General features: G+C 33.2%; 4 protein-coding genes across 6 annotated transcripts in view; 3 read left to right on the top strand and 1 right to left on the bottom strand.

The window, feature by feature from the left end:
* LOC105273641 (dipeptidase 1) overlaps window positions 1-6,013 on the top strand; it is a 6,912-nt gene extending 899 nt beyond the window's left edge. The window contains exons 1-10 of one of the 3 annotated variants that reach the window (XM_011316193.1): window positions 573-689; window positions 1,490-1,628; window positions 1,939-2,101; window positions 2,719-3,002; window positions 3,247-3,304; window positions 3,483-3,659; window positions 3,766-3,856; window positions 4,245-4,320; window positions 5,032-5,298; window positions 5,345-6,013. In XM_011316193.1, coding sequence (XP_011314495.1) covers window positions 686-689; window positions 1,490-1,628; window positions 1,939-2,101; window positions 2,719-3,002; window positions 3,247-3,304; window positions 3,483-3,659; window positions 3,766-3,856; window positions 4,245-4,320; window positions 5,032-5,298; window positions 5,345-5,363 — 1,278 coding nt within the window. In that variant the 5' untranslated portion in view covers window positions 573-685 and the 3' untranslated portion in view covers window positions 5,364-6,013. Of the gene's footprint in view, window positions 1-572; window positions 690-1,489; window positions 1,629-1,938; window positions 2,102-2,718; window positions 3,003-3,246; window positions 3,305-3,482; window positions 3,660-3,765; window positions 3,857-4,244; window positions 4,321-5,031; window positions 5,299-5,344 lie in introns of those variants that run through there. The other 2 variants (XM_011316192.1, XM_011316194.1) reach the window with 2 other exon arrangements.
* Window positions 6,014-6,391: 378 nt separating this feature from the next.
* Window positions 6,392-9,461, top strand: LOC105273644 (lipase member H-A-like). The gene is made up of 6 exons (XM_011316198.1): window positions 6,392-7,033; window positions 7,155-7,306; window positions 7,815-8,057; window positions 8,308-8,511; window positions 9,013-9,172; window positions 9,334-9,461. Exons 1-6 carry the CDS (start codon window positions 6,867-6,869, stop codon window positions 9,422-9,424), a joined length of 1,017 nt encoding a protein of 338 aa, XP_011314500.1. The 5' UTR covers window positions 6,392-6,866; the 3' UTR covers window positions 9,425-9,461.
* A 95-nt stretch (window positions 9,462-9,556) lies between these two features.
* On the bottom strand, window positions 9,557-14,392 carry LOC105273643 (ornithine decarboxylase 2). The gene is made up of 8 exons (XM_011316197.1): window positions 14,277-14,392; window positions 11,976-12,227; window positions 11,560-11,636; window positions 11,292-11,464; window positions 10,537-10,837; window positions 10,203-10,442; window positions 9,883-10,091; window positions 9,557-9,757 (listed from the first exon to the last, which is right to left on the bottom strand). Exons 2-8 carry the CDS (start codon window positions 12,157-12,159, stop codon window positions 9,670-9,672), a joined length of 1,272 nt encoding a protein of 423 aa, XP_011314499.1. The 5' UTR covers window positions 12,160-12,227; window positions 14,277-14,392; the 3' UTR covers window positions 9,557-9,669.
* Window positions 14,386-17,907, top strand: LOC105273642 (uncharacterized). Its single transcript, XM_011316195.1, has 7 exons — window positions 14,386-14,458; window positions 14,914-15,302; window positions 15,356-15,763; window positions 15,872-16,386; window positions 16,464-16,681; window positions 17,149-17,212; window positions 17,366-17,907. The coding sequence occupies exons 2-7, from the start codon at window positions 15,214-15,216 to the stop codon at window positions 17,584-17,586; spliced, it is 1,515 nt and encodes a 504-aa protein (XP_011314497.1). The 5' UTR covers window positions 14,386-14,458; window positions 14,914-15,213; the 3' UTR covers window positions 17,587-17,907.
* The last annotated feature ends 1,156 nt before the right edge of the window (window positions 17,908-19,063 follow it).

Raw genomic sequence — 19,063 nt, forward strand, 5'->3', positions numbered from 1 at the left:
AAAAGATAATTTACTCCGAAATTCGGATTCCTAATTACTTTGGCAATTAACCGTTTTTTTCAATAATTGTTAGCTAGCATTCTAGCAGTCCTCAATAACTAGGCCGCTAGCTAACAATTATCGGAAAAAACGATTAATTGACGGAGTAATTAGAAGTCCCAAATTCGGAGTAAATTATCTTTTCCGGACAGTCCATCCGGGCCTTAACATAAAGTCTACTTTTCGCATGGAGTGCGTCAAGTAAATTCTCATGGAAAGAACTCCACGTAAAGTCATTACATTACACTTGCAATTAACATTTGCGTATTAATCCTACATTGAGATGAATAATCGTGTGAAAAGAGTTCCTTGAACGGTGGGATTGAGTGGGTATATATTTAATTTAATTCTGAAAGAATTCCCTCAGGTGACCTCCCATTCGTGTGTAATAAATCAAAGGTTTGAATTGAGAGTTGAATTGTTTGGCATCGGCTTGTAAATTCATTTAGTGAATTGTTGTGGTGATGAACGTTTAGAAATGACTTGCAGAATAGTACATAACTACTATATAAAGCTTAGTAATCCATGATATTCGTTTTGTTCAACGTACGATGTACATGATCATTCTCACAACCGTGATATATCACAAAGTAAAAACAAAATAATAATCACATCAATTGTTCGTGAGCTAAAGGAATTACTAAAAATGGGTAACCATCAACATTTATCTCTCAAATTTCGAATATGTAAATCACAATTACAATCCCGTAAAGATTAATTAAATTGACAACTAACTACTTAAATATTGAGGGATCTATTTTTTTTGTTATGGCACTGATAGTCGAATTTGATAATACTTCAATCAATTCAAATCCAATTCAATATTGCCGAAAGTGTCTTATGTACTATTGCAATAATTAGTTAAAAATTAATTAAGAATTTTTCCATGAATAGTTATCCCGATGCCGCTTCAATCTTTCGAGTAATTTTTCATTGAATGGACTGTAATATTTATTGAATATTTGTCAAGGGAATATTTATTTATTGAATATTTGTCAAGGGAATATTTATTTATTGTATATTTGTCATTTGCAAGGGTGAAGAAACATTTTGCAATACCGAATTATTTACATTTTTCAATCAATTTGTTTCAATAAAACTGCTGTGTGGTAGTGACTCAATAATTAATTTTTTTATCTAAGGATATCGAGTGTTACTGGTTATTATCAATGGTCACTCTGTTGGAAACAAGTGCATGAATCAAATCTTTTTTTAATTGTGACTATCCGGACTGGATTTCTATTTTATTCTATTATTCAGTAACAATTTCGTCTAAAATTTGTAATAAACATATTTTCTAATCCTTAATAAAAAAAATCCAACGATTTACTGTGACGTCACAAGAATTCAGCCCTGAAATCAATATAAATAAGATAAATAAGTATATATATTTGATATATAATAAATGTATAAATTCTTTTCTTTGATTATGGAAAAATTTTTGTTGCAGGGATTTTAGGGAAAATGGTGTTCATTGGTTTCGGCGCTCTTTCCCTGGCACTAGCTCTCGTCATCGGCTTTTCCTGGGGATTGAGTGTCCAATCCTTTCAAGGAAGTGATGTGCTGAAAGATGTTCCATTAATTGACGGGTATGTAAATAAATGAGTGAGGCCAGAGGTAACGGGTTACAATTCTCTTTGGCCGAGAGTTGAGTTTTCAAGAGATATCTCTGAATCTAATAGAAGCATCGAAATTTTAGAAAAGATCATTTCTATCACTCTCTTTTCACCCCACAAAAATGATTTTAGCAAGAAATTCACTATTTCTCTTATTTTCAAAGATATTTACCGAAAACACAAATGGGAGAAAAGTTGGAATTACCTTTTACCTTTTTGCTGCAATCAATCGTTGAATTAATAATTTGTTGTTTATTGGAGATATTTTTATTATTATTTTTAGGCATAATGATCTAGCTTGGAATCTGTATTTGAGACACGGAAATAATCTAAGTGCTTTTCATTTCGATCAAGACTTGCGAGATGATCCAATAATGGGGACGGCTGTCTGTGACGCTTGTCGAACGGATTTGCCACGATTGGCTAAGGGGAAAATTGGTGGACAAGTAAGTCACATGTAAATCTTGAATTCATTGTCAGCTTTGTATATTAAAATTCTGGATTATTCATCAAATTCAACTCAGCACTTCGTAAATTCTATTTTTTTTTTGCGGATATTTTTTATTGGAATTTTCTCGGCTATTCCTGGGTTTTTCATGGGCCTGAGTCCCAATTTTGGAGTAAATTATCTTTTCCAGATAATCCAACCGGTCCTTAACACAAAGTCTACTTTTGTAAATTTTATTTTTTTTTTGGGGATATTTTTTATTGGAATTTTCTCGGCTATTCCTGGGTTTTTCATGGACCTCAGTCCCAATTTTGAAGTAAATTATCTTTTCCAGATAATCCAACCGGTCCTTAACATAAAGTCTACTTTTGTAAATTCTATTTTTTTTTGCGGATATTTTTTATTGGAATTTTCTCGGCTATTCCTGGGTTTTTCATGGGCCTCAGTCCCAATTTTGGAGTAAATTATCTTTTCCAGATAATCCAACCGGTCCTTAACATAAAGTCTACTTTTGTAAATTCTATTTTTGTGCGGATATTTTTTATTGGAATTTTCTCGGCTATTCCTGGGTTTTTCATGGGCCTCAGTCGTTTGGAAAATTGATTTTTCTTTCAGTTCTGGTCAGCCTACGTAGGATGTGATTCCCAATACAAAGATGCTATCCAATTAACCTTGAGGCAGATCGACGTGATTAAACGACTCATAAATAAATACCCGGATAATCTAGAATTTGTCACCGAAGCTGGGAAAATTGAATCTGTTTGGAAAACCGGGAAAATAGCATCGATGATTGGGGTCGAGGGAGGACATCTGTTCGATTCGAGTCTTGGGGTTCTTCGACTTTATTATGAGTTAGGAGTTCGTTATATCACGCTTACACACACTTGTAACACCCCCTGGTAATTCAATTTTTATTTAATTATACATACTCCCTAATGAAAATGAAAAGTTAATTTTTAAAGCGACTAGATTTCTATTGTAATTGATCGATCTGTCAGTTACTAATAGAATTTTATTTTATTCCAAGTCAATATTTTCTTGAAAATATTCGCAGAAATAATTATCAATACCCATTTTTATAGTATTTAGGAAGCAATCGCTAATTGTTAATTATAAATAAATGTTTAATTCTTTATATGATAGGGCTGATGCTTCCACTGTTAATGAAGGCTCCGTCTACAATTTGACAGATTTCGGGAAGGTACAGTAATTTTTGAAAATTAAATTACTTAAATGTTTTGAATACTCTAATTAAATTAAATGAGTTTGATAGAGTAGTCTTGTTGTTAGAAGTGCAATTAGTGCAATAATTTTGAAATTAATATGATGAGTTTATTGTTAGTTTTGAGTGATTATAACATTGGAATTTTTATTTCCAGACGATTGTACATGAAATGAATCGGTTGGGTATGATGATTGACCTGTCCCACGTGTCCCACAATGTCATGAGAGACGTACTTGTCACAACAAAAGCACCAGTTATTTTTTCCCACTCATCATCTTTCAGTGTCTGTGATCATTACAGAAATGTACCTGACGATGTCCTTTACATGGTTGTATGTACTCCACACGTCTAATTATTGACGTCTAATTATTAATGCATTGATACTTATTTGAAGTATTAAAAATTCCTCTGATTCCCGATTTACATTCATTTTTCAGAAAGAAAATCGTGGAATTGTTATGGTAAATTTCTACAACAATTTCGTTAACTGTAATGAAACTAGGGAAGCGAGTATTGAAGATGTTGTTGGTAAGTTGACGTTTGTACTCATTTCTGAAATGTTTTTCTTTATCGATTTTGATTTTTAAGAAATTTGGGGGCAGAATTCACAGATATTTGTTTTTTTTTATACAATTGATTCTCATTTCGTAACTTTTTTTCGGATTCCCATTTTTTTAGCGAAGTGGTAGAACAGTTTAAGTACAAAAAAGTGGATTTTAATTTAAATGAATTTATAATAAATAAATAGTTCCGCTTTGTGCAGTCATTTCTTAGAGAATTAATTACTCGTGAATTTTACGTAATTCTTCTGTTGCAATTTCTTTCTTTTTTTTTGCATTTCTTATCGGTTTTATGAAATGAGACACAGATATGATTTTTATTTTTAGCACTCTATTTTTTGTTTTTTCTTTCCTAGAACACATAAATTACATAAAGAATTTAATTGGACCAGATCACATTGGAATTGGCGGTGATTACGACGGAGTTAATGAGTAAGTGATAATGGTGATAATTGAGGTGACAAGAAAATTTATTCCTGGCTTATTTGATAATCACTGGGATTTTTAGTTCTCTTTACAGACTATTCTTAGAAATTCCACGGATAAGTTTGGCTGTTTGTTGTGAGATCTTATCAGTTGTCATTTGTGCAGTGACAATGGAATTATTCGAGTCATATCATTTCGCCATTACGCCATTATCCTCAAGTGATTTTCGAAGGAAATGCAATTACACTTTTTCAGTTTCAAAGTTACCCGTAAAATTACGCGTTTTTTTTAGATAATTGCGTGATTAGCGGACATGTGGTTTCCAGTATGAACAGACAGAGCATTAAATCAATGTCATTATTCTGTTTAGTAAAAAAACATTCGGATGCATATTGCTAGCTAATTATCGATAATATCTATACTAGATGTAATGAAAGAGTAATTAGCCATTGAATTCCGTGGAATTTCCAATAGCTCAAAAATTGAGAACAATAATTATTTGAATTTTCAGTATTTCCATCAATTTTTTAATCTTGGAAAGTCTAAAATCGGAATTTAATTCAATTTTCATGTACATTCCGGTATTTACAAAATTTTTCAATTTTTTACATGAAAATTTTTGTTTTGAATCCTTACATCGCCGAATTGATTACAATTTCATGGCTGGATTTATTCACTTCCACAATTGAATGGTAAAAATAATGAAAATGATTTCAGTATGCCAAAGGGTCTGGAGGACGTTTCAACGTACCCGAATCTTTTTAATCGCCTGTATAACAACCGCGAAAACGAGACCGAGTGGAGTCGAGAAGATCTCGAAAAACTCGCGGGTAGAAATTTAATTCGCGTTTTTGGTGCTGTTGAAGAAGTGCGAGACAGTTTGTCGGAAGTTCCTCCAAGTGATCGTGTCATTAGCGGAATGGAGTTGTACATGGCCCAGAAGAAAGAGGGATTGAAACCCGGAGCATGTCAGACAGCGACTGAGTGAGTGATAATCACTTGATTAATATGAAAATGAATAATTATTCAGAGTTCACTGTTTGCTGTAGGTGGAAGCAAGTGGACATGACCAAATTATAAATACCAAGGCAGTTCAAAGGATCACTTACTGAATCATCTGTGGTATTAACTGCTCGTTTTCCCTCGGACATAGAATTTAGAAAATCATGAATTCCCTCCGACATAGAATTTCGAAAATCATGAATTCCCTCCGACATAGAATTTAGAAAATCATGAATTCCCTCCGACATAAAATTTAGAAAGTCATGAAGATTTTTCTGTTGTCAATACCATTAATAAATAAGTCTAATAAATTAAGTTGCAAAATAACTAAGTTTAATAAATTTACATATTTCTTCATTGAATTCTTGCGGGAACAATAGAAAAATTTTCTTCTTGAATAAATTCGATGTCAAATGTTGAAATCTCGACTCCTCATGAAAATTCAAATTATTCAAATAATGTTTAATAGGTCCTTTTTTTTAGAACTTGAACAAATGTTTTTGTGTCGTCCGAATTAAAATAGAATATAAATAGATTTAGAGTGTTTAGGTAAAATAGAGAACTGAATTCTTTTGTCGCTACTTTGTAAATTGGGATATGAATTGGTTTTCAGTATGACATTAAGATTAATTGATTACACGGAATTATGAAAATTTAATAAGTAATTTATGAATAATTGATGTGTGTAATATTATCATTTGACATATAAAATCTGAATATTAAAAGAATTAAAAAAAATGACCCACAATTTATGTTTTTTTATTCAATTAAATTCAACTGATAAATACAATATTTTTTTTTTTATTCTAGACAAATCATTATTTTATTAAAATGGTATATTATATCATATAATATATATAAATTATATATATAAAGGGATAGTGAATCGGAAAAAATTCACTTGCCACTCGGAGGAAAAATCGAATTAATTTTTTTTCTGTATTAATATATATAATACATAATATATATATTTACTATATCAATCAATCGTTGGCATAGATTTTCTATAATGAGAGAAAAAAATCTGTTCTCTGTGATTTTAAAAATATTTAAGAATATTTTATGTATTTATATCTCGTGTACCTTAAACGACCTTCAGTTAGATTGAATGACGTTTGCGCAATAATTCAAGATGATTCGTAAAGTGATCTAAGTTCAGTATCATCAATTGCCTGAGATCACGTAAGTCGACTGCTTCCTTGATTAATCCGATGTGCTCTCCATATCTGAGAATATTTTCCAAAAAAAAATCGTTTGTAACACTTCGATCTCCGAATGCAGTAGAATTTTTTGTGGGCATCAGTCAGCGGCGAAAGATCCATCGTAAATATTGTTTTTCATTCGGCAATTGCGTAAGGAATAATGAGCGGTACATCCCTTTCCAATGCCAAGATCGAGATGGAGATGGTAGCGGTATATAATCGAAGGCATGACAAAGATGAGAGGAAATTTGAACGAGTGAGTTAGAAGTTTTTTGAGAAATCACCAGTCAAAGAATTTTATTATTTCAATTTGCAAAGACTTCGATTTTCTGACGGGCATATTTTAAAATGCTGTGCGATAAGTGGATTTTTATCGTTTTATTTCCAGTTTTTTATGGAAATTCGGTGGAGGGAGGCGTGCAATTTCGGAGTAATATGACAGGAGAAATATCTAAATACCTGCGCACTGATGATTCGCGAATAGTCAAGGGGATGAAGATAATCGTTTATAAAGGGTTCGTCAATTTGGTAGTGAAAAAAAACATAATGAAGTGACAGAAAACGAGTGGCTAATTTATTTAATTATCGATGATATTTCGTTTTATGCAATATTGGTTTTGTTCTGATAACTTTTAGGAGAAATATCGAAGAAGCTTCAACGGTAGATTTTCCAGTAACATCGGTTGAGTTAATTTATAAAGAGATCAATCACACGAAACCCTTGGTTATTTATGTTCATGGCTTTCGCGAACATCCGTCCAACGAAAGTGTTCGAACTGTTGTTGGAGGTGAGATAATTAGGAAATTAGTCGAATAATTAATAATCCCACCATGACATACGATTTCCACGATGAATATCTACTCCGGAAATGAAGCTGAAAAAAAGTTAACGTCCGTTTTTTATGATCATAACATTTTCATCTAAAACGATTGCTGATACGGCCACAACAATTTTCCATCCGTCTAATAAAAAAATAGCCAATTGCTACTTTCACACAAGAATCTGAAAATTTTGTTAAGTCATCGAATTTTTCAATTTTTATTCAATTTTTATTTTAAAAATGTCGCGATTAATGTATTGCTCGTAAATTGCATAACAGCCTAATAATTATTAATATTTATTAGACTTATTAATAATATAATATTATAATATTATTAGACTTATTAATAATATAATATTATAATATTGTTAGACTTATTAATGAATTATTATTGAATCACGAATAGTTAGTGGTGTGTTGATTTTGTTTATTATTTATAGCAATTAATTAATATTGAGATCTATCTCTGGCATAGCTTACTTGGAGCATGGAAAAGAAAATATATTACTTCTGGACTGGAGTCGACTAGCTGCTGGTGATTATATCGCAACTATACAGCGAGTCAGAAAAATTGGAGAAGTTCTAGCAAAAGCTTTCGACGAACTCGTAGATCTCGGTTTGGATCTTGAAACCTTCCACTTGGTGGGGCACTCATTAGGAGCGCAAATTGGTGGTTTCTTTGGCAAATCCAGCAAGTACTCCATCCCTAGGATAACAGGTGCACAAGCAGATTCCCCTTGCAATTTAATTATTTGATTAACTCAAAGCGTGATTAAATCGTTGATTAATTTGATTACGTCTTCAGATGACTGATTAATGCTCAGATCACTTTTTCATTGTTCATGGGAAATAATTGCAGAAAGTGGAAAGCAGATTGATTCTCTGGGAGTCTTTAATTCATGAGGATGATGTTAATAACAATTTTGATGATCAGTGGAATTTTTAAATGATTGAATAAATGCCAACAGGACTGGACCCTGCGAATCCTGGATTTTACTTCACCGGATCTAAACACATTGATGCGAATAGCGCAAGATTTGTTGATATACTTCATACCGACGGTGGTTTTTATGGGGCTCTAGAAGATACTGGTACTGTTGATTTTTATGCCAATGGAGGATCCAGACCTCAACCCGGATGTCCCTTTCTGGGGGTTCCCCTCACCCCATCAGGTGAGAACGTACAAATGTCGGTCAACCTTGAAAAATGGAAAAGATACTCCTTCTAAATTTTTGTAGCGAAGTAGTAATTCGTTTTAAATTGAACAAACTGATTATCGTTCCTATGTTATCAATATATGAAACAAAAAATCGATTAATTAATTAATACAATTTAATTAATTAATACAATTTAATTAATTAATCGGTTTCATTAATTGGTACCATTGGTACCAATTAATTAATTAATTAACTGACCCAAAACCAAATGAAATTCATTCAATTAACGGATTTATTACTTTGGGTCAGTTGATATTTTGGGTCAGTTCTTAATATGAATACTTTTACATTTTGCAGTATGAAATAATTATTTTTTGACTCACGTCGATAGCGTGTTCGTTTCAGAATTGTAACAATTCCATCTAATTACGAAAAATTAATTAGATATACATTAACATGTATATAGTAAGCTTTTGACATTCATCATTTATCTAATAAATAAATCTTTCTAATTAGATTTATGCAACCATTGGAGATCATGGCGATATTACGCTGAAAGTATTAAATATGAATACGCCTTTCTCGCCACTCAGTGCGCGTCATTTTATCAATACAGATCAGGAGACTGCGATTGGAATCGAAAAGTTTATTCCGGATATTCCGTTCCGAGGGACACGTAAGTACTCGATTATTATTATTTATCTGCAAATTGATACGACAGATTCTACTGTATTTTTCTTCGATTTTCATTCCAATGTCACATTTCTCATTTGTAAATACATTTTCTCACAATTATTGACACCCATGTCCTTCATGATTCGCAAATCTGTATTTCAGACGAGGAAGCTACTATTTCACGACTAATTCTCGATCTCCATATGGCAATACCCTTGGATACATCAACTGGAATATTTTGAATACTGTGTAACCACAGGGAATTTAAGACTGAAATTAATATGATTCAATACAAACGATTTAATACCTATATTTATTCAATTTATTACCCATCGCCTCGAAATAGAGAATTGAAGACAGGACGTGAGACTATTATAACGCAATATATTTTCAAAAATTCGTTTATTATATTTATCTCGCTGAAATGACATCATCTAGACACCAAAAGCGCGTACAGTGTTTCTAAAATTACTAACAGAATATCTCTGCGTGTCCCTGTCACCGAGAATATCCATTGTGGTTGTCATGGTCATTACCATTTTGTCGAGACTTCTGAATTGCTTGCACCTCCCTAATCAGGTCATTGCTGTAATTAAAAAATACGTCACAATTGGATGCACTGATGTTCGTTATAACTCAACGAATAAAGTCGAATGAGCTAAATTAATGAAAAATGAAATGAAAAATAACATAAAATAAAAATTAACTCACAAAGCACTCCTCCTGATTACTGGAAAGACAACGGCAGATGGATAGCCATTGAATACTGTTGCATTCGAGAGACTGTATGCACCCATATCATCCCAAACCATCCAATCACCTATCTCGAAATTCGGAATTTCGGATCCTTTTATGATACAGTCATAAGGATCGCAGGTGTGTCCCCAGATAACGGAGGGATATTTTTTGTCACTGGGCAGCTAATAATGAAAATTGCACAATTAAGTGTGAGCGTTAGAAATTGAGAGAATGTTGAATCTTTCAATTATTTCAGGTTCTCTTTTTTTTTTTAATGAATGTAAATGTCTTACCTCGTACAACGATGAGGGCAATTGCTGTCTGAGGCCCAAAAGTTCGTTGATGAATGCACCATAAGTTCCATCGTTAACGTAATAAAATTGTTTGACGACGCCGTCTTCTTCGACAACTTTTTTTCCTTGTACACAAGCTGCCAGAGTGAAGGCTGTCTCTACGTAGTATCTTCCGGGTTCACTGATGATCTCGATGGATGGATCGACATTTTCCAGGGCTGCATTGACAGATGCGGCAACCTGGAACGAATAATATCATTTTAATTCCCCATTCACTGCCCATAACGCGTCCAGATGTTTTAATTGAAGAAAATAATTACTGTAATAATAATACCTGCTCGATAGATGTTCCATCAATTCCAGAGATTCCACCGCCGATGTCGATGAGTTTGCAATCAGGAAAGCCCATGGATTCAGCAACTTTAATTAACTGATTGCAGGTCTCGATAGCTCGGCCGTAAGCATCGGCATCCCAGCATGGACTACCCAGATGAAAACTGAATCCATGAAGACACATTCCAACTTCTTTTATGTAACTCATGAGTTTTACGGTCTCCATTGTCGGCTCACAACCAAATTTTCTACTAAAGGTCATCCCACACTCGAAGCCATCGATTCCAATACGAATCACAAGTCTGAAATTAATTATTAATAATTACAATATTTTAATGAATCGAAAGATTCGGAGAAGACTGCGAAATTCACGTGTTGCTAAAGTCATTTCATATTTAGAGAGAATTTATCCAATTTGTTTCATGCGTTTGCTCATCCAAAGCAATCGCATTCAGATAAATTATAATTATTATAAAATAAAAGTTGAGTGATTCCTTGCGATATGAAGTGCTCGGATTGTCTCTCTCAAAATAGAAATCTTAATACTCTCGTATGTTATTTTTTTATCCAATCAATTTCCTATCACGCACTCGTAAATTAATTAATAATTCGTTTGATTTGATGGAGTAATCCGTTTATCATTGTTTCTTGAGAAATATATTTATTAATTAATCATTGATATCGCTGTTGTGGCGACGGTGGAATTACCCAAGTCCCCCCAGTGGCGCAAGTTTAAAATATTCCACTTGCACTCACTTAGCTTCCGGATATAATTTCTTCAGCTTCAAAACCTCATTTGTCGTGTCAACAGTCATCCTATCGACTCCAACTTTTTTGGCATATCTGACGTGTGAGATTCCTTTGATAGGATTTGCGAATATTATGCGATCAGGTGATACACCGCATTCCATTACTAATTGAATTTCTTGCTGCAATTAAAAAAAAATGCTCACTCATTATTGTCAATATCCAAAGATGTTGATAAGATTCTTGGGAATTTATCTAAATGTTTCATTATGTTTACCTTCGATGCGCAATCGTATCTTCCATTGAGTGCGGCTATTGTTCGGACCACTGTAGGATCTGGGTTGCACTTAAGAGCTGAAAAAGTGTATGGAAAGTTTAATTGCATGAAAAAATAAATTTCACCGTAAATTTTGGTTTGATTATGCCACGAAAATTGATAGCAATCTTCTATTTTAATTAAAGCTCAATTCACTGCAGTTTAATTCTAAAAATTCTTTTTACAATAAAAATTCACATAAATTACGCTAAAAATTGAAAGCTAAAAATGAAATGAATTAATCAAGTAATGAGATTTTCCAGAGAAATGAAAATACGAAATGAGTGTGAGTGAGAATCTCTTGGAAATAATTTTCCAACTAGTCGGGAGATTGAAATTCTATTATTAGGATATTAAATGTGGTTAATGTTAATTACCAAAATGCGGAAAAACTCTGGGCATTTTTTCGAGCCATCCCCTGTGCTTTCTCACAACATCTTCCACGTCGAGCAAATAAAATGCCTCTTCTTGCTCATCCACTTCAATAATACTTTTCATAATATCGAAATTAGTCTTGTCATCATCGTAGACAGTTATTCCAGACAAGCCAAAATTTGCCATATCGCAGTCGTTACAAGAGCTACGCTGTCACTGATTAATTTTCCAAACCAACGATCGCTTTTATTCTCCTGTCAATGCATTCATTAGTACTTATCAGTGAAGATATAATCAGAGGTAATGCGCCGCGCGCACCAGAATTATCGCATATTTTGTCAAACAGAGAGAAATCACGGGTTTCCTGGGTCAAAAAATTCAAGTGGTTGTACGAGATATTCTCGTATTGTTTAAATGAAAAAAGCTAAAAGTGGTGAAGGAGTTGACAGATTGAATTCTATCTTCAATCAAACCCCCAGAAAGATGGATCGATCGAATTATCAATACGATTTCGTTATCATGCTTCCTAGTCAAATGTTAATATTGATAGTTGTCAATCAATTATTGATAGCATCTTCATCGAATATTTATCCAAATAAATTTTATCAATCGGGCTAGTATGTCGGCCAATCAGCGCAATTAATGATAAACAATTTTCGAGATCTACGCAACAATTTCAGTGTTCTTCAATATTTTGGAAATTTTATTTTCATTGTTTATATCAGGATATTGAAGAAATTATTGCACGAACTAGTATTTTGATGTGATGAGAGATGCTTGAGGATTTTTATTTTGAAAATAAAATAATTCATTCGGTTTATTTAAACTCATTTAGATGTTTTCTGGAAAAAAATCATTTGAATAAGAAATTGGGAAAATATTGTGAAGAACATAAAAATATAATTAGTTGTCATTAAGGATACACATTACATTTCAAGGAGAAAACCTACGTATCAATGACCTTGAACAAAACGAAAACAGTTTTACGACGAAAATATCATATTTGAGAGAAAAAATTGATGGATGTTACGTCAGATGTTAGCCTTGCACTTTATTAATGTGGAGAATTTTAAAGATTGAGAAATAAAAGAAATCGAATCTCACAAATTAAAACGACAAAGTGATATTCGAGTCATATATTAATCCACGAATGTTTAAGATTAAAGATATTGAAGAGTAAACATCAAGTGAATGAACCCCCACAGCAAATAATTAATGGAATGACGTAATTACACTTTATCATCTCTCCCTCGAGTGCAAATCGATTGAATCAGTTTTCATTAGTCTAAAATTCTAAATAAAGTGCTGCATCTCTTAAATAAACATTCTAGTTATTGAAGAGATAACGCTAAACAGTTTATAATGAATGCCCGACACAACTCGGACTAATTCTCCTTGCGCCAACTGATCTGATAGCCCACAAATGCTAATTAATTTAAAAAAAACATTTAAATGTTGAATCTAATGAATATTAGCCGCCTCTGCTACGTCGATTATCCTAGTTTAAATAAAAAATAAATTTTCAATAAAAAAATGAATAAATTACAATTTTTTAGGTGACCATTTTTTGCAATATAAACATCGGATACATCATTCATCGGTAATCAAAATAATTAAATAAAAATTAGTAACGCAGTAACTGTAGTTTTTAATAAATCTAGTTGCATTTGATAAAATAGAAATCAGTAACTACACTGAGAGAAATATTCAATAAAAATTACGTGTATTTTCCGTAATTCTGGAGCGAAATGTGGTTGTCGGAAATTTTACGGAACTGTCACGAAATTTTTATCTAAAGTCACGGAATTTTTCCACGGTGTTCCGTAATTTTTATCTGAATTATCAGTGAAAAATAACGATACCGTCATTTAAATTTTTCGAATCAACTCCGTAATCGATAAGTGAACTGAAAATTCCGTAATTTTTACCAAATATTTCTCTCCGTGTAGTGCACAAATATCATAATCCATTTTAGTTTTACTTTTGAAGAGAATGTTCGTGAAATATTTCAAGTTGAGATATCGATAATGGTGTCAACGAGAAAATTAAGAGATTGGGATTGATGAAAATATTTACCATGTCATCGACAGTATTTACAGTATTAGAGGACAAGTTTATTTTGAACGCGAATAGAGAGGAAAATTCTGCAGAATAATGGATACGGCAATTTGAGCCATAAATTTAACGTTTTTTTTCATTTTGTTTTCGTAAGACTAGATGATTTCAGGTAAATTTTTCGTAACTTTCGGTTACTTTTTTGGTTTTTTGTATCTCTCAAACAGATCATGAAAATGTAAACTCACCGAATGTTGGAATTCAGTTTTGTTTGCGTCAGGACGTACAATTAAAAAATTCGTCGAGTACTACGTTTTCTCCTCGTTATTTTTTATTTAAAATTGAAATTTAATCTTGCAGCGCCGAGGCCTTCTCACCGGCGCGTCGTCGTCTAGGGAATGATGCCCTGACGCTCGGAATTGTTCAACAGGTAATGCTTGATAGCCCTACCATCAGTTAATCGATATCTATATTATAATAGAAAGAAATTTCGAGAATAATTAATCTTTGGTCACAGACTCTGTTTACGCGACAATGAGGAAAATAGAATTTGGCAAGATTATATTTTTATAGATTCAACTTTAATTATTGTTTAAGGCTCGGGTGGATTATCTAGAAAAGATAATTTACTCCGAAATTCGGATTCCTAATTACGTTGGCAATTAATCGTTTTTTTCAATAATTGTTAGCTAGCGTTCTAGCAGTTGTCAACAACTAGGCCGCTAGCTAACAATTATCGAAAAGAAAACAATTAATTGACCCAGTAATTAGAAGTCCCAATTTTGGAGTAAATTATCTTTTCCAGACAGTCCATCCGGGCCTTAATCAATATTTATAATGAATCTAATAGTTCATTAAATGTCATTCTCAATTGTTGCATTTTAGATTGAAATAGTTTCGCGTAATTTGGGTGAAATTATTCAAAAGTTCCCGCTAATTTTGTGGACAATGGCGGTACCAATGAGAAATTTGAGAACGTTAGCAGATGGACATTCATCTTAGCTAAAGTAAGAGGATAAAATCATATGGAACAGAAGAAGAAACAGTGCAGTTGGACACGTGAACTGTGTTAAGACATTGTCGTTGCTGAACAATAAACATTATCGTACACCTTAACCGCGAACAATAATTCCATTTCAAATTGGCAATCTCAGAGCATCAAAAGTGCTTTCGATTTAGAAAATTATGGAAGATCTCGATAGGTTATGTCGACTGTCAGACGATAAAAAATGGGATGAATTTCCAAAGAGTGTAGTTTTCGTAACCAGTAATAAGTAAGTGACAACTTCTATTGCTTTCCAATAGAAATAACACCATTAATTTTCAGGGTAATAATTGGCAAACTGGCAGAGATATTGACAAAACCAGGGGAAAATCTACCACCAAACGTTTTGTTTGCTATCCTTAATTGTTTGGCAAACAGTTGCATGTATTTTCAACATGAATCACCAGAGCAAATTAAAAAGGAAAATCCAATTTACTTGGAAAATCACTGCCACGAACTCTACAGAGAATTATCAACCCCTTCATCAATGAGTGGTGAATTCTTTTCATTTCCCTACAATGGTATTATCGAGTGGGTGATTGATTATTTGGACAATCATACGACTGAGGATAGAGACGACCAGAGTGAAATTGTCAGAGTTTGCCTCAAATTTTTGTGCAATCTTTCAACATCTTTAGATAAAGGATACACAGCTTTTTTATCAGATCAAAAATTGAGGATCATTATTGGGTAATTTTGCTTTCTGGACTTATAGAAATAATAATTCAGATAAATTCCGGCAGAAAGTATAATAAATCTCTCTCTTCGATGTCTCTTAAATTTATGAAACTTTTACAGGAAAATCCTTCACTGGAATAACTTGAATGTTCTCCTTCCCACCTGCGGACTAATTCACAATGTATTATTCAACACGACAGAGGGAAGTGCACCCTTCGAGCCCTTATCAACCCTCGAAGGTCTTATCAGGGCTGACACCAAGAAAGTCCGTACTGCGAATGATGCAATCATGATGTTCCTTCAACGAACACCAGACTTGCTCGATACAGTCTACGAGGCTTTATCGATGGAAGTCAAGTTATATTTGTTAGAAATAATCTATCAGAATGTAAAGGAGATTGTCTATTGCCACGTGTCAGACGCCATAATTTTCCCAGAGAATACCATTATTTATTTGATGAACAGATTCAAGAGGAGGAGTGATTTAATACTGAAGACTGTCGACTCGTACTTGAATGATATGGAACCTGCTGAGGTCACTATTCTTCTTGATGTTCTGGGGGTTTTGTCGTCGAGTGACAGGAGACAGTGCCATATTTTGCAGAGAGACAGTAGTCTTTTGATAAATGCTGTCTGTATGTTTTCATAATTTATTTTTAGTACTAGTATGAATTGTGGATATTTCATGGCGAAATTGGAATTCATATTTCAGTTTTGCTGAGGGCAATACACATGGCTGGCAAGGAGAAGAATAATTATTTCACGCCAGCACAAAAATTGAGTGATATTGTACCTAATTCTTCTAAGCCTGACGACACAGCCTCAGATGATACCGAGGATATTAGAAATCATCCTGCGTTTGGCTTCAAGGCAGGACTAATTCGATTGATCGGCAATCTCATATACAAACATCGAGCTAATCAAAATACGGTAAGTTGTCATTCATGTTTCATTCGGTAGTTATCCTTGAAAGCAATTCGTAGGCAAGTGTGGAATTTCCCAAAAAATTTTATCTTTTTATTTAGTCTCATTGGGGACGGAAGTTTTGTAATCAAAATTGAAATTTTAGTTTTTGAATTTCTTTTCTCTCCTTCAATATTCCGGAAGATTTTTTAGTCGATTATTTATTAAAATTGTGAAATTAATGGACTTTCCACTTTGTCGACACGAATCAATCGAGAGGAGGCGCCCCCAGTGTCGATTGTTCGACGCTTGAGATCAATGTCTATTGACCGAACTGTTCCTCATTTAATTAATTAATCTCACACCCACCCTCCATGAGAATTCAGAACTTGATATTCACAGCCTCATAAAACAAAATTGCTTCAACCGTTTGTACACCTTGAATGTGATTTTCATTACTTTTGTCTTAAAAATAAATTACTGAATTTCTTCAGCTGAGAGACACTGAAGGAATCGCTCTTATACTGGACTGCTGTAACATTGATGGAAGAAATCCACGTATCCTTTAAAAATTATTCATCAAAGTTTATCGAACTCCCTCAAATGAATTCCAATTTTAGTTTAATTCCTAGTGTATTCGACACTTTATTCCATGTTCATATAATTTGATTTTTCTTACATTATAATAATTAAATAAAATAAAAAATGAAGTGATTCTCCAATGGTGCATTCTCGCTATCCGAAATGCATGCGATGGCATGGCGACAAATCAAGAAGTGATTGCCAATAGCGAAAAAATAAAGTTCATTGACAGCGCTGTTCTTCGGGAAATGGGAGTGACTCTTCATGACGATGAGACTGGGAATACCATTGGAATTGTGGCATTACCGAACGAAAGCCAGGCTGAGAAATCGCCTTGTAGATTTGGATAGCATAGGGCTACTTGATGTATACCCCAACTGGCGCGACCTAAAGGATTCGGCAGATTTGACTGCAATATCTGTTGAATAAATAACCGCCATCGATCAATATCCTGTCAACTACTTGTGAATTAAAAATTTATTTCTCTAAAATTATTGGTCACACAAAGGCATTTTCGATTAGCTACGGATGGACACCAGAATCGCATATCGAAACTATTTACTACAATTCGTAGAAGGTGGTACTTGAATAATTCGGATGTCATTTATTATTTTTTTTTCAGAAAATATTTGAACTATAAAGTAGAAAATAAAGCACCACTGGAATAATTACGATTTCTTCTTTTCTTATTATTCCTCTTTCCCTACGCAGAAGAAAAATCAATAGAGAGTGAATGATGAGGAATTAAAGATGAATTAAAACTCATATAATGGAAAATGCCGATGCCACTATGACTGAAATTTCATGAAATTTCCAACTATATCATGAATAACTATACACACCTGACATAAATTAAATGATAGCTAATGGATTAATTGATATTGACATTTGGCTCTGATAAATTGATTATAAATATGGATTTTGATGATAATCGAATCATGTTGCAGATATGAGTCAATCATACGTTTGCAGATATTTTACGGATCATAATAATACGTTACACATATGCGTGGCTCAGGAACTAATGGGCCGTGTCAGCTGATGTGAAACTTCATAGAAGACCGATACACTTACTACAGGAGGAAAAGGGGGTTGAAGCCTTATTATCGGCTGTTCAACCAACCGTGATACGTTACATTCGCAAATAAAGTTTTATGTCTTTCAGGAAATTCTGAATGTTGAGAAACTGCATAGTAATGACCCCTGCCTATTAAAACAAATAAAATTCAACTAAACGTGCCTTTTTTATGCCGTGATAAATGCGAAGTTGATGGATAAATATCAACATTATTATTCAACTCAGCTGTTGAAAAATTACATTTTCATTTATACGACTGACTATATCAATAATAATAATAATAATAATAGCAACTATTATTTAAATAATTTATAGGATTATATTTTGAATTATTATCTTTATATATTTAAACATTTTTTTGTTATCGTTTCGTTTAAACAAAGGTATCACGATAGGTCGATCAGTGGTTTGAAGCGATCGATTTATTTTCACCACTTGGCAATTGTTAATCGGATCTTTGGATAATTGTATTTTATTTTCTTTCGACGTGATATTATTTGTATGTATGAATGTATTTGAATTTTTGACTGGTGATTAGTGATAGATGACAATACAAAATGCCCGGGCCAATATAAAATTCTAATATTAATGGGGGAGAAATGAGAAGTCGGTACCTAATAAGTCTCTGCAAGGAGAGTGGATTTCTCCTTTGAAAAACATAACGTCGGCCCTTGAACATCCTCGGACTTTCGCATATATACGCGCCTACGCTGAAACTTGTCTCAAAGAGAGAACCGCCCGGTAATATA

Source organism: Fopius arisanus, unplaced genomic scaffold, assembly GCF_000806365.1.
Source record: "Fopius arisanus strain USDA-PBARC FA_bdor unplaced genomic scaffold, ASM80636v1 scaffold00006, whole genome shotgun sequence".
Lineage (NCBI taxonomy): Eukaryota > Metazoa > Arthropoda > Insecta > Hymenoptera > Braconidae > Fopius > Fopius arisanus.